The 15354-nt window shown below is 48.7% G+C and overlaps 1 protein-coding gene across 2 annotated transcripts in view; it reads left to right on the top strand.

Moving 5' to 3' along the window:
• The window catches only part of ASIC2 (acid sensing ion channel subunit 2), a 992920-nt gene that overhangs the window by 911887 nt on the left and 65679 nt on the right, over nt 1–15354 (top strand). For both annotated transcript variants that reach the window (XM_087440196.1, XM_004441883.3), the window contains exon 3: nt 14326–14453. In XM_087440196.1, the coding sequence (XP_087296322.1) occupies nt 14326–14453 (128 nt within the window). The remainder of the gene's footprint in view (nt 1–14325; nt 14454–15354) is intronic.

Raw genomic sequence — 15354 nt, 5'->3', positions numbered from 1 at the left:
GGGTTCAAATCCCAGCTATACAACATACCAGCTGTGTGACCTTGGGCAAGTTACTTAATCTCTCTGAGCCTCAGTTCTATTACCTCTAAAATGAGAATAATATTATTATCTACTCTGTGAGGTTGTTAGGAAGATTGAAATGAGTGAATATTTGTGAAGTCCTTAGAAAAGTGCCTCAATAAGATTAGGCCCTATATAAGTATTTGATAAATAAAAAATAAATGCAGGGAGCAGAAGGAAACATCAAACCACTTTAATTAAAATTCTCAAGAGATAAGAGATGGTACTGCATTCATAAACACAAGCTATTCATATAGGATGCTATTAAAAAGTAACATTCAAAGAAAAAGTGAAGGAAAAAAAACCTCTTGGAAATTAAAAATATGATTGTAAACTTTTTTAACTCATAAAAGGATTGTAATTGATGAAATATCCTGAAAAGTAAAACACAAAGACAAACAGATGGAAAATGGGAGAGAATAAACCATGAAATGAGAGGGTAAATCCAGGAAGTCCAACATCTTACTACTAGGAGTCCCGGAATAACAAAACCGAGAGAACGGAGAAGAGGACGTCGCCAAAGAAATAAGAAAAGTTCCCAACTGAAGCACGTGAGTTTCCATACGGAAAGAATCGCCAAGTCCTGTCTGCAGTAAGTGGCAAGCAACCAGGCCGAGATGCATCCTTGCAAAATTCAGACTAAGAGAGAGAAAATTTTAAAAGTTTCTGGAGAGAACAAACAAGTCACACACCTAGGATCTAGACTCAGAATGTCCTGGGACTTCTCCACAGGAGCAGTCAAAGCCAGAAGACAGTGGCACAGGGCCTTCAAATTCCTGGGCGAGGCAGGGGGGATCTTTCTTTCCTAAGATAGAATTCTACACCCGGCAAGCTACAAACGAAGAGTGAGGGCAGAATTTGGATTCAAAAAGTGTATTTCCCAGGCAGACTTTTTCAGGAAGCTACTGGAGGATGCCAGAGTAAACCAAGAAAGAAGATCGCATAAGATTCCAGAAACAGGGGATCTGGCCTACAGAGAATTCCCAGAGTGAGGATGAAGGGAAGAACAGGACAACAGCTGAGAGTGAGTCCTAGAGAGCAGTCAGTTCAAACTGGAGCAGAAAGATGGAGAATCCGGAGGGATGAACCTCGGGGTCTGGCTGACAGGACTGAGATGCGCTTTACAGCCCTGCCATGGAGTCGGCCATTTCTTTTCTCTATGTAATATATATAATATAGATTATTATATATTATATATATATATATAATTTGGTGAGAACATTTAAGTTCCACTGTCCTAGCAAACATCAATTATATAATACAGTGTTATCAACTATAGTCACCATGTTATACATTAGATCCTCAGACCTTATTCATCTTATAGCTGAAAGTTTGTACCCTTTTACCAGCTCTCCCCATTTCCCCCAACACCAGCCCCTGGCAACCACTTTTCTAATCTCTGTTTCTATGAGTTTCACTTTTTTTTTTTTTTTTTTTTTTTTTTGCCATTTCTGTGATAGGTACCTGGCAAGCGAAACGAACCAACAACAACAAAATAGTTTCATAAGCAAGAGATAAAAAATATTATATACTACAAGGCTGGGGGTGTGGGCAATATTTACATAGTCATAATTATGTAAAAGCTGGATACTGATTTAACCAAAATATCATATAACCATATAGAAGAACAAAAGGCAAGCAAATATGGCGGGACACTTCACATAAGACGCCCACATCCCCATCTCCCATGGTAGGAATTCAGTAAATAATATCTAAAACTTTTAAAAACCAAGAAATAAGTGTCAAGCAGTTGATGTTCATGAAAATATGAAAGTAAGTACCGGAAGAGACAGCTGAAACAGTTGAAAGTAGTTGCCCCTGAGGAATGGGACTCAGGGGAGGGGGAGAGGGGCAGCAGGCAACTGCTATTTTTCATTAGAAGCCTTACAGTACCATTTGATGTTTAACTTATATACATATATTGCTTTGATAAAAATTAAATTAAATTAAAAATAATCATAAATTTTCCACGTTGCTGAAGGCCTGAGCAGCTATCAAGAGGAGTACTTTTCCCGGCCCCAATCACAAATGGGACATAGCAATAATGGATGAGGATGGTTGCCATGGTTTCTCCAACATCTCTGCTCCCAAGAAAAACTCTTGTCATGGTGCCCGGGACTGAGGACCTCCGCAGAAGGAGAGGTGCAGGCTCTTGCCTGAATCCTGAGAGTCCGAAGCACAGGGGCAGGCAGCAGCCGGCTGGGATCCTGAGCTCACTCAGAGGGGGCCTTTGTGCGGGAAGGGGGGTCTCCACAGGTGCCAAGGAATCTGGAGAAGTGATGCCAGAAATCAGAAGCACCATTGGAGGCAGGCATCCACTAAGCAACTAGAAGCAGCCTGACTTTTGTCTTTCTGAGAAGACCTGCTTAATGCACATGCTAAGTGCTGTGTGGAAAATGACATGTGCTCTAGTGAAAACTCCCAGCCAGGCAGGCAATGGTCTGAGGGAACATCTAGGAAGTGGATGAAACAGACCCACCCTCACAGCTCCTGTCCTCCTATTCAATAAATCACCAAGAGCACCTACTATGTGCCAGGCACTGAGGGATGCAGATGAAAGGCCCGGTCCAGGCTTTCAAAGAGTCCACAATCTAGGGAATATCTTGAGGGCTCCTTTTATGTAGTAGACAGAAATTCATTGATCCAACAGTTCTCATAAAGTGCCTAAGGAGTGCCAGGCATTTGCAGTCTGGTCAGGGGACATGTAAACAATTAAATGTCATCGTGTACTATAACAGATAGAGGATAGATGGAGCATACAGAAGGGGATAATTCATTCTGGAAGGGAGGGAAAGGGTATCTCCAGGGAGACTTCAGAGAGATGACCTTTGGCCCTAGTCTCAGGCCTGTTTGCCAGGTGGCTGGGCAGTGTGTGGGCATTAGAGAGGATATGGGTCATGGGGAGGTGAGATGCCAAGCAGGGGGAGGGGAACCAAGAGCAAAAGCCAAGAACAGCCCGGGGTGTCCTGGGGGAGCCCTTAGATCCAGCCTGGGGGAGCTGGATCTAAGGATGAGTCCTGGGGTTGGAGAGACAGGAGATGCCACATCCTCACTGGCCTGGCATGTTCTACTAGCACATAGATGTCCTCCTGGGAGTCCTGCCACCCAAAGTGTGGTCCTCTGACCAGCAGCGTCAGCGTCCCCCGGGAGCTTGTCAGAAATGCAGAATCTCAGGCCCACCCCAAATCTGCACCATAACAGGATCCCCAGTGACTCCCATTCTCTGATCTAGACCACTGTTTCCCACCCTTTGGGAGTATGAGGATGCCTTGTTAACATCCATGTATTTCTCAGACATCACCCCCACATGAATGCTATCATGATTTTACATTCGATTGAGAAATTATTCAGTAACAAAAAGTTACTATGAATTCAGTCATGCTTTGAACGATTTTGAATTCTTTAATCACATCACAATCTATATACGTGATCTGTTCAGCAATCTGGTCGTACCTAACTTCCACCACCAACACGTGTAAACAGAATCTTTATAAATAGAATCTTAATCACCCACCAACTTCCCCTATAATTTCGCAGACATGGCACTTCCTGATGGCTTTTCATGAGTGCTGTCTCCTGCACACGGGTCTCCCACCCAGACTCATCAGCCTTCTTAGCAAGTAATTTACAATCTCTGAGCCTGCACTCATTACTTAAAGAATCCTTGGAATAAATCTTTTTGTAATGAGACTAGACCCAACCCCACACACAGTGCCTTCACTAACGTATGTTTTGTAAGTATTCTGTTTAACAGAAGTGTGTTAAGTGTAGCCATTCTTCTCTGTTGTATAACAAAGACCTAACATTGACTATTTCTTTCCCAACGTGGGCACCTCACTCTTATATAACGTGCTTCGCCTGCATAGATCCTCTGATCCTCATACACTCTTGTGACGTAGACATGGCGGTTCTAATCATTTAACAGATCAACCCATTTAACGGATGTGGTAAGCAAGTCTCTCAGATGCTGAGTGACTTTCCCACGATCTCATGAACTAGGACTTGAATCCACATCTTCTGATTGGCCCTTGGTTCTTTCCACCAAGAGCTAGTGTTCCTTAAAAATGAAAAAAGAAAAAGAAAGAAGGCAAAAAAGGCTGCTTTGGGTAAGACTCAGTTCAACAAATGGTGACATGTTTTTGCTATAGCATGTTTTAGGGCCTTTAAAATGCTTGTGTTTTTTGAGGTCTGCAGGAGGGGGCCGGGGTTTCCACTCTTTACCAAACTTTTATGGCCACCTGACAACACCTCGTGGGTCACAAGCTGTTGGGGAGAACACTCTGCCACCTCACGCTGCCGCCCCGACAGACGTAATGGCAGCCCATGCAGCATGGGAACACAATGCTGATTTTTCTTCCTGCAGAAGCTCACCTAGCCTCAGAATGTCATCTGTGCACAACCAAGCAGGAGCGTGCCCGTCTCTGTGCTGGGTTCGGATTTTCTCTCCTAGGCGCGCTGCTCAACTGGGCCTGTCAGACAGGGGAAGGGCAGAGAGGAAGGACAAAACGTGCATCGTCCGGTTTTAGTCAGGCAGCAATTCATGGATTCTTTGTGCTATCTTTAGAAACATCAGCCTCTTCTGACTTGATGTGAGTGCTGAGCAGCCACGTCTATTTAAAAAAGAATCTATTTTTCAGGAAATTAAAATGAGATGCAGTGAGGTTAGGAGACTCGTGCATGATCCTCAGCTCATAGAATTTTAGAGTTAAAAGTAACCTGAGAGATTAGCCCCACTTCGTTTTAACAAAGAGGAAACTAAGGCTCAGAGAGGCAATATAACTTGTCTGAGGTCACACAGCTATTAAGTGGTGGGGCTGGGAGTCAAACTCAGGTCTCTGTGATTTCAGAGCCCATGCTTTTCTTGATAGGCTTCCCTGCTCCTCTTCCCAGGACCACGCCTCGGGCCTTGTTGGATTTGTGACATGGATTTCTTTGTGCATGCCAGGAGAGCATGAGGGACCAAGATGGCGCCTCTAGTTGATCACCCAAACAGCATTTGGCAGGCCCTTTCCACCAGGGCTCTCAAGGGCTAGGGCTGGGACCTTGGTCCATCTCACTGTCACTGTCACATGCTCAGTGAGCCTCCCCTGGACTCTGAGATGAGAGAACACAGGTTCTCAGTATAAATTAAATGATTCTTCCCCTCCATCCCTGCCCAGCTTGGAAACTTATTGGCTTGTCATCTGGGACCGTTGCCTCTTCTAGCCGACTGACAAAGGGTGGAGGGAGTTGAGGAGTAAGGAACCTGCTTCCTGGAATCTGTCAGGCTGCCACTTGCCGTGTAAACGTTGGCCACTCTCTTCTCTGGGGGGTCTCATCCACAGAGTTTTCTCATCTGAAGAATGAAAAGTTAGTTGAATTAAAGTGTCAAGGGCTCTCCTAGGTCCAAAATTCCACGCAGCCATGAATCATCAATACTGGGCCTGTCCTTTACTTTCTCTGAGGTTTGATTTCTTGATCTGTAAAATGGATATAACGTAAAAAAATAAAATATAATATAATGGGGATATTGACACCTGTCTCAGGACGGCTGGGAGGATCCCGTAAGATGAAGTCTGTGAAAACCCCAAAGCCGATACACGTGCCGGTGTTGTCGTTTGCCGTGTCCTGTGGGAGATTCAAAGATGAGTGACTCAGGGTCCTGGCCTGCAGGTTCTCAAAGGACCCCTACCCAATGGAGAATGTGACAGTGACACTAGAAAGGCACAGAGTATTTGAGCGAGGCCACAGGTTGGGAGGGCCAAAAGCAGGGCCTTGGAGACTGGAGGACAGGGTTTGATGCTGGGTGTGCTTGCTGTGGCTAGAGCTGGCTGACCTCTCTGAGCCTTGGTTTACTCATCTGTAAAATAAGGGTGCTAATGATAAGCCCACATCGAGGGCTGACTGTGAGAAGTAATGAAGGGAGCATCTGGCCTCTGACCGCATCCCTGCTGTTCCAGGGCTTTTGCACCTGCTGTTCCCTCTGCCTGGAACGCTTTTCTCAGGTCATCCTGTGACCCACTTCCTCACTTTATTCAGGTCACTACACAAATGCCATCACTCTGAAAAGCTCTGCCCTGATGCCCAGCTAAGAGAGTCACCCTGCCCTGCCCGGTCCTGTTGTGCTATCCTCTTCCCTGCTGCCCTAACCTCCCCGCACTCACCGCCGCTGGCCTGATGCCGCGTGTGTCCCTGTTTGCTGTCTGTCCCTCTACCAGAGCGTGAGCTCCGTGAGCACAGAGGCTCTGCTTGGTCTGCTGCTAGAGCCCTGGTCCTCGACCTGGGGCGCATGTCCACAGTAGGCATTCAGGACATCACTGTCCAGTGAAGGAGGGGACGAAGGTGGAAAGGGCTGAAGCGCCCAGCTCCGTGTCTGCCCTCAGGAAGGTCAATTCTTTCTTTGTTTCTGTGAACTCCAAAGCAGCATTTCAGGAAATAAGAGGGAATAAGAGCATTTCAGATAGTTTCTTTCTCTCTCTCACCTTCTCCCTCTCCCTGTCTCTGTCTCTGTCTCTATCTGTCTCTCTCTGGCGCACACACACACACACACACACACACACACACACACATTTTCAGTCCCCAGGGAATCGCAGGGCCATGCCACAGCATCTAGTCAGCAGCGGCAGCCAGAGAAGCCCCAGGGGCATGGGGAGTGGCCCAGCTGATTGATGGGCCCAGCCCCTCCTCTGCCTGGCTGAAACAGAGACCTGAACTCCAGGCCCTTCTTCCCTATCATGGGAAAGAGTGAGGCCCAAAGGATGAGTCTTGTCTTCATAAACATGTCCCCAGTGGTAAGTCACTGTGATTTCATGGGCAGCAGAGACCAGGAAGAGAGCAGTCACACAAGACTGTAATGCCAGCTGAGTCCCTTCAGGGGTGTCACAGGCAGCCTTTGCTGCCCCTGCCCAGCCCCCATGAGCTCTGGCCTTAGTCCCTACTCAGCCGCCCACTACTGTGTTACTCGCCACCTGCCTCCTTGAGACTGTGGCAGAGGGTCCTGAGCTGGCTGAGCAGCCCTCGTGTGGACCCAGCTTGGCCACAAACTCGCTGTGAGACCCAGAGAAATGTGGCCCCCTCTCAGTTTCTCTGTGTCTCATCTGTAAAACAAGGGAGTGAGATTCTGTAGGTCTCAGAGGTGAGCTATGCTATTTTGTTTACTTCAACAAGCATTTACTGAACACCTACTGCGTGCAGGCATTATGCATATAAACGCAAATAAAACATTGACCCTGTCCCCAAGGGGTCACTCGGTCTTTGTGGGGAGAGAGAGAGTTACAACCAGGTGTGGAAATGGCAAGTTTCGGTTGTTGGGGCACCCAATGGAGGGAAGCCTTCCAGGAGGTGGTGACAGTGAAGCTGGGTAGGTGTCGACCAGATGGAAGAGGAGAGGAAGGGCCAGTCTAGGTGCAGGGGTAGCATGAGGAAAGAGGACTGTGAAACAGCACTGATGCAGTTGGATTTTGTAGAAAGCCGGAAACTGAATTAATGATGATGATAATATTAGCACTACAAATTAGTGAGCTATTCTTAATCACTAGACTCTGTGCTAAGGGCTTTCTGTGCAATGTCAACAGCCCCATGAAGAAGGTTCCATTATTATGGTCAAACCCAGTCTGCAGATTTTGCTGAAAAATGAGGCTCCAAGAGATTAAATAACTTGCCAAAGATCAAGAAGTTGGACTTGACTTTGCCCTGCCTGACCCCAGAGCCCCAGGTATTTAACCAACTGTCCTAGGCTCCCTCTGGTTCTGACCCACCAGGTAGAAGGGCCTGGCTCTCCACCTCTCTCAGAATGCCCTGCTCACTCCTTTGGGAAAGGGACACTCTGTCTCTGGGTGCAGGCCCAGCCCACCTTGGCCCCACCCGGTGTGGGAGGTAAGCCCCCAGGAACTCCATACGCCATGCAGGGCCATTGACTCTCCTGGGGGAGATGGGGAGGGGGTACTGAGCCCCTCCCCACAGAAGCCTGGCCAGGCCAAGCTCCTCCCTGAGTGCACCTCTGCTAGCGAGGTTTCAGAAGCAAAGACCCACTGGGCTCAGTTCTCCTGGGGAAGGTTAGCACAGAATAAGAAGACTCTGGTGGTCACAGTAGGCATCTTCAGATCTTTGAAGGATTGGAACTAGGAGCAGGGGGAACAATCTATAAGCGGGCAGTTCTCAACTCAATGTGAGGAAGAACTTTGAAAGCCATGGGCTGCCCCTGCAAGTGTGGAGGTCTCCAACCCTAAGAGCACTTAGACATGATGGCTGTCCTTCAGTGAATGGTGCTGCGGAGGGGCCTCCTGCTGTCCCTCAGAGGTGGTGGTAGGTGCCCTCTGGGGGCTCTACGAATCAGGATCCAGGCAGGAAATCAAGAGAACCCATGGACTGGGTAACACAAGGAAAGATTGATGAAGGTCTATTTACAACAGCATGGGCGAGGCTTAGGGAAGGCATATGGGATGGTGCAGAGCCCTGGGCCTGGTAGCAGGGAGAGCCATTACCACACCTAGGGAAGGTAGAAAAGAGCTAATATCAGAACCCAGAGAAAGAGCAATACGGAGAGCTCCCCTTAACCCCCCAACCTAGAGCCATGGCTTTCCAAGGTGACATGCAGCTAACCCGCAGTGACCCAGCAAGTAGAGCCGAGAGACTGAATATCCCTCTCCCCTTTAGTTTCCCACCTGGGTGCACCATTGGCTGAACCCAACCAGAAGCCAGAGGGCAAGGGAGCCCATCTGTACAGTCTATGTGAGTGTAGCTCCCAGGGCAGAGGGCAGAGTGGAAGGATTGGCAGAGGCTGTCCTGCACTGAGACTGCCCCCCATATGGCTGGCCTCCCTCCCACTCTCTCCTCTCCAGCTAGCTCTCCTAGCCGCTCTGATAGTCAGTTTCGTGCAACACGAGATTGCTTTGTATCGGCACATCCCTGCCTTAGCCTAGAAAATTCCTCCGGCTTTTCAAAGAAGCTTGCCTTGCTACTTCTCCCCAGTGTTTATTTCCTTGGCGTGTTTCCTGTAATTTGCAAAGATTAAAGACTTAAGCTTCTTTTATTGCGATGTACTTTCCCTGCTCCATTATGCATTCTGCCCATTGCTCCCGTCTCCTCCCACGGAGCTCCCAAATCCTTTTGCATGCACAGAAAACACTCCACAGGTAGACCTCACCTTGTGCTGCGTGGCCGTGCTCCTGGAAAGTGCTGGGAAATTCCGGATTCTGCTGGTTGAAAACACTTTACCACTGTCCTCCTAATTCAACATTATCTTTCTTGTTAAGCTGTCTGGGTTTCAGCTTGGTCCCAATTAACAAGGGCTCCTAATGCTGTGTATGTAGTAACTTCCCTCTCTCTGCTCTCTCCCTCTCTCTCTCTCTGGGGCTTTGAATCTTGGTGTTCATGCTGTGTAAACAAATCATTCACTGCACTAGGGGCCAAATGTTGAATCATTTGGTGGTGAGAGGAAAATGAGGATGTGAACAGTTCTGTCTAGCACCAATCTGGGTAATGGTCAGGACTGGCTTCCCAGATGTGCAACCTGTGCAGTCACACAGACCCCCGTACTCAGAAGGGCCACTTGGTTTAATGTTCTACTGTTGCTGTCTTGAAAGTCTTAATAGTTTTTTTGTTTTTTTGTGTTTTTTCTTGGTGAGGAAGTCTGGCCCTGAGCTAACATCTGTTGCCAATCTTCCTCTTTTTGCTTGAGGAAGATTGTCACTGAGCCAACATCCATGCCAATCCTCCTCTATTTTGTATGTGGGATGTAGCCAGAGCATGGCTTGATGAGCAGTGTGTAGGTCCACGCCCGGGACCCGAACCTGTGAACCCTGGGCTGCCGAAGTGGAGCGCACAAACCTAACCACTACGCCACTGGGCTGGCCCCTTGAAATTCTTAATAGTTTTTAATGAAGCCCCACATTTTCCTTTTGCACTGGGACCCGAAAATTGTATGGGTAGTCCCAGTTATTGTTATTGTTATTGTTGCTGCTATTGCTGTTGTTTTGAGTGCAGCCCACCTGCGTCTCAGTGGATGAGACCTCCTGAGTCCTGCAACATGGGAGGAAGCTAGTTGGGGGGCAGCGTGTGGTGCTGGTGTTTCCGGGTGTCTAGCCAGACCCTAGGCAGACTCACAGCTGGCCCAAGGGAAGGGAACAGACTCAGCAGAGGACACTTCCTCACTCATTTGCTTCATTCAACAAACAATTATTAAGTTCTGCTCTGTCTCAGGCACCATGCTAGGGGCTTTAGGGGATATGACAATGAAAAAGATATTCACTTTCTCCAACCCCCATTCAGAACCCCGGAGCTGTGGAGCAGGGTGTCTGCTCACATGAAATAAATCACATCCCTAGTAGGGTAGAAAGAGTGCTGAATTGGAAGTCGGAAGACCTGGCTCTAGCCCCTGCTCTGCTCTTGACTTGCTGTGTGACCTTGGGCAAGTTACTTCTCCTTTCTGGACTAGATAGCTGCTGGCCCAATGTGGTTGACCTCAGATAAACTATATCTGAATGCCTGGAAATGCAGATTCCTGGGCTCCACCCTGGCATGACCAAATCAGAATTTCTAGGAGTGGGTCCCTGGAATCGTCACCCACAGCTCCCTGGGTGGTTCAGTGTGCATTCTAGTTTGAGACCCTCTGAAGTCCATAGTCTGGGCCTTGGCTCTAACGGTCTGTGTTTGATAACTTCAGCTCTTAAATTGGGTCTTCATAGTTGAACTGATAGTGTCCACGTCAGGAAACGTGGGAGACTGAGGGTGGGTGTGGGGCAGAGACTGCAGGGGGCTGTGGTTCACTATCAAACTGGAGAATAATCCCCAGAGGGAAGCCTGGGAAAAAGAAAAAGAAACAGATTCTCTGGAGATGTGAGCATAAGTGGTGGCTTGGGAAGAGCAGGGCCGGAGAGGACATGGGACCACAGTCCTGGGCTGACCGTGAAGATGCACGGTCCTGCCGCTCAGAACCCTTCCCAGTCACACACGGCCTCCAGACGAGAGACCCACGGGGCACCTGCTTAGGAAAGCAGGGCGGTGGAGTCCTCGTGCTCGCCGCCGCTCTGACAGAGCCAGGCTCTGCTCACGGCCGACATTCTACAACCGCACTGCCCAGTAAGGTGGTCACTAGCCACAAGTGGCTATTTAAATTGAAGTTAATTGATTAAATTTAAATTAAATTAAAAATAAATAAAGCAAGCAAAAATGTAAATATGTGAGATGATGGATGTGTTAATTAACTCTATGGGGGAAATCCTTTCACGATGTATACATATATCAAACCATTGCGTTGTATGCTTTAAATGCCTTACAATTTTACTTGTCAATTATACCTCAATAAAGCCGGGGGGGATTAAGTAGTTAACTAATTAAAATTTCAGTTCCTCAGTTGCAGTAGTCACACTTCATGTGGCCAGTGGCTACCATGTTGGACAGCACAGGTTATGGAACGTTCCATCTTGGCAGAAAGTTCCACTGGACAGTGCTTGTTCTAAAAAGAGCAGAAATTGTTATCCATCACCCTCTTCTGCTAGTGCCCATCCAGTCGCTGGATGTTTGTAAAGATATGAGGCTACTTGAGGATTTTACTCTCCCCAGTTCCTGCTGCTTCTGGAATAATCTCCCCTTCCGAATCCTCTCATCTTCCACTCACCTTACACAAGATTGTGTAAGATCCGAAACCAGTCGGATCAGCCTTGGGCAGCTCTCCCTGCCACAGGCTCACCTGGCCTCTCTGCTTCACCCGTTACTCGCAGCATTTCTGCAGAAAGGCTTCATTTTTTCATTTCTCCCCGTAAACCAGAGGACCCCTCCTTTGAGCCTGTCTTACTGGCTCTAAGGTTTCTTAAGCTCAGCTATATAGCAGGTCCACAGCCTCATCTAGCTCTGGAAAACAAGTTTTGGCATCTCTCCCGCTCTGCCCCCCGTAGCTCACTGAACATGCTTTCAGTTCATTCAGACACGGGCGTCTCTGTAATCCCAACATCACCATCACTCCACGTTCAGCCTCTCCCTGTTTGAGCCTGTTCTTCCGGCTCCTTGGCCTCTCCTCAGCCCCTCCCTTGGGCAGGCCTCAGGAAACACAGCCGCTGAACACTGACCCCTCCTCCCCCTCTTCCCGTCAGGCCCCAGGCGATAGGCTCTGGAATGAGTAAGGAGCACTCTCCTCTGGAGGCATTCACTGTCTACAGGAGAGAGGGACACAAAACCACAGGCACACAGGGACGTATGGGCAGGAGTTTGGACAGAGTGATCTGGGTAGAGAGATCGCAGAACAGGTGACTGCTGGAGGGAAGGGGGATGTGTTCATGGATTTCCCAGGATTCTCTCTCGCTCCACGAAGATGCAGGATGAAAGGATTCCCGGCCGAGGCTCTCTTTTGCCTAAACCCTGTGTCAGCCACTGATTACTGCTCATCTAGACTATGAAAGCCCTGCCCTTCCTTCCCTCTGAGCCCTGTCTGCCGACTAAACCTTTCTTTCCATGTACCCCCGACCTTGGAATTCTCATCTAGCTCGGACCCCCTTCCACTCCTCGGTCAGTAGCCCCAGGCAGTCCGTGGGTCCTGCCCATTCCCGTGCTTGGCCCCAGCCCTTCCTTCCTCGCCTTTCTCTTCTGTGCCAGCTTTAGTGTGTGTCCTCAGACTCTCCCCTAGCTATGGCCCCAGTGCTGACACATCCCTCCCTCTCTGACCTCTGACTTCCATTTCTCCCCGCGCGCCATCTTCCCTCATTCCTGCATTTACCCATCCTCTCCCCATTCTTTGCCTTTGGGACACTCCTTGATTTAGACTCTAGATTGGCCTTGCCCGCTAATAGGTGAGTGAGGTTTCAGTCACAAATCTCTCACTCGTTCATTCAGCAGGGGTTCCCTGAGTTCCTGTTATGTGCCTGGCCCTGTAGGACCTTTGAGATCCAGAGAAAAAGCCCAGAACTTGGCCTCAGGATGCTCCAGCCTGGTGGAAAAGACAGTCAGAGAAAGGATTATTACACAGCGTGGCAGAGGCTTTATCAGCCATATGTGAAGAATACAACTGAGCGAGAGAAGGAGTCACTTTGGGTGGGGCTGGGGCTGAATCTTCAGTGATGAGTAGGGAGATGGTCAGGTGGACAAGGTAGAAAGACATTCCAGGCAGAAGGAGCTGCGTGTGCATCCGTGCAGAGCAGGGACCAGTAACAACCAATCTGAGCAGCCCTGGAGGGTTGGACCACATAGTGCCACGAAGGAGAGGGCTGCCGAGGGCAAGGCTGGAAGAGGGGCAGGTTAAGGAGACTGGGCTCTTTATAAGCACGAGAGAGAGTTACGCAGGTTTGCATTTTGGAAAGCTCATTCTGCAGGCTATTTGGAAAGAGACCCAGTAAAGGCTGATAGATCCCATAGGTGCTTTCTCCACCAATTTTGAACATCAACATATAGGATGAGCCAGGTTCTGCCATCCCACCACCTTCTGCCACTCCTGCCACCTCCCACTGCCAAGGGCCATTTCTCCTGCCAAAGAAAAAAAAGGCAGAAGCTTCTCTTCTAATTGATCATCTCCTGCAGCTCCAAGGGGCGGGCACCCTGGCACACAGGCAAGCTCTGTATTTTTATTTCTACTGCTGTATCATCATGTTTTCCTGCTTCTGATCTTCTCGCCTTCAGCTCATGGCCCACTAGAGAAGTTAGTAAATAAAATAAAGGTGCTTGACTCTCTTCATACTCCCATTCTGCAGTTTTGGAGACTGAAGCAAGGAATTGGCCTAACTGACCTGAATTATTTTCTGGTTGCTGTTGTAACAGATTACCACAATCTTAGTGGCTTCAAACAACACAAATTTACTATGGTACAGTTCTGAAGGCCAGAAGTCCAAAATGGGTTTCAGTGGGCTAAAATCTAGGTGTTAGCTGGGCCGCATTCCTTCTGGAGGCTGTAGGGGAAAATCTGTTCCCTTGCCTTTTCCAGTTTCCGGAAGATGCCTGCATCCCTTGGCTTGTGGCACCTTCCTCCATCTTCAAAGCCAGCACCATTTTTCCATTCTCTCTCTGACTCTGACCCTCCTGCCTCCCTCTTATAAGGACTGTTGTGATTGCACTGGGTCACCTGGATAACCAAGGATAATCTCCCCATCTCAAGATCCCTAATTTAATCACATCTGCAGTGTCCTTTTTGCCACATAAGGTAACGTATTCACAGTTTCCAGGGATGAGGATGTGGACAGTTCGGGGGCCCTTATTCTGCCCACCACATGGCCTTTTTAGTGTCCCTTTGAGCTTTTCAGTCCCAGGACTCCATGAGCCCCTGTTGTGGCTGACCCATGCCTCTGTCCATCTTTGTTCTTTCAGAGGAAACGACGTTTGAAGCAGGAGTGAAAGTTCAGATCCACAGTCAGTCTGAGCCGCCTTTCATCCAAGAGCTGGGCTTTGGGGTGGCTCCAGGGTTCCAGACTTTCGTGGCCACACAGGAGCAGAGGGTAAGTTCCCTGGGCTCCCTGGATCGGTGGTCCTAGGCCCATCCCAGACACCTGCAGAGGTGTAAGGAGGAGAAATGGCATTCCCATTCCTGGAAGGCTCTGAATCCACCCAAAAGGCTGGAGCAGAGCTGGTCTCAGTAAAGGGGCTCACCCTGAAATTGGAGAAAGGTATCAGCTAACCTCTGTAACCGCATTCTCCTGTACCACCTGTTCGTTCCTAAAATTGGGTGTGAGGGAAACCCAGCTTATTTTCTTTTTCATTGAATTGGTTGGAGGTTTTTTTCCAGAACATTCTGGGGGGGAAATATCTTTGGAGGGGGGTTAGGGGGACAGTGGATGCTAAGGGAAACTGCTAACCATGGTTTGACGTTTCATCACTTGTGTGAATACAATGCAAAGTGGCCTGCAGAAGGGAATAGGAATGAGGCATCACTCTCATTAATAATAATAATAATAGTAATAGAGCTCAAGTGGAGGGAGGCCTCTTGCATGCGTTCCTGCATCCTGTCTCTGGTTTAGCACCAGGGAAGGGGCCCTCCCAGCCAGCCAGGGCTGCTGCGTCAACTCTGCACGTCAGTGGAGTGAGGACTGGCCCAGCCTCACGTCTGATGTGGGTCTCACATCTCAGAAGGGAGACCTTTGCAAATTCTCAGTAGGGAGAAAGTCTCAAAGCAGGACTGTGGAGGGACACAGGAACACTTTCTTTCTCTTATCCCCTGGTTCTCCCAGCTGGAGAAACTGACTCTGAGGGAGTCCTAAACCAGATCATCCAAAACAGTTTGCCCTGGGAGGCCCGGGGCAAAGAGCGAGGTCAGTGAGTTGCAGGAGGTCAGTGAGTTGCAGGAGGCGCCGGCTCTGGGCTCTCGGGTGCGAGAAGGGGAGAATCAGGAGAACAGTGGAG

Source organism: Ceratotherium simum, chromosome 16 (assembly GCF_057802395.1).
Source record: "Ceratotherium simum simum isolate JZ-2026a chromosome 16, ASM5780239v1, whole genome shotgun sequence".
NCBI classification, from domain to species: Eukaryota; Metazoa; Chordata; class Mammalia; order Perissodactyla; family Rhinocerotidae; genus Ceratotherium; species Ceratotherium simum.
This window is presented reverse-complemented; position numbering and strand designations above follow the sequence as displayed.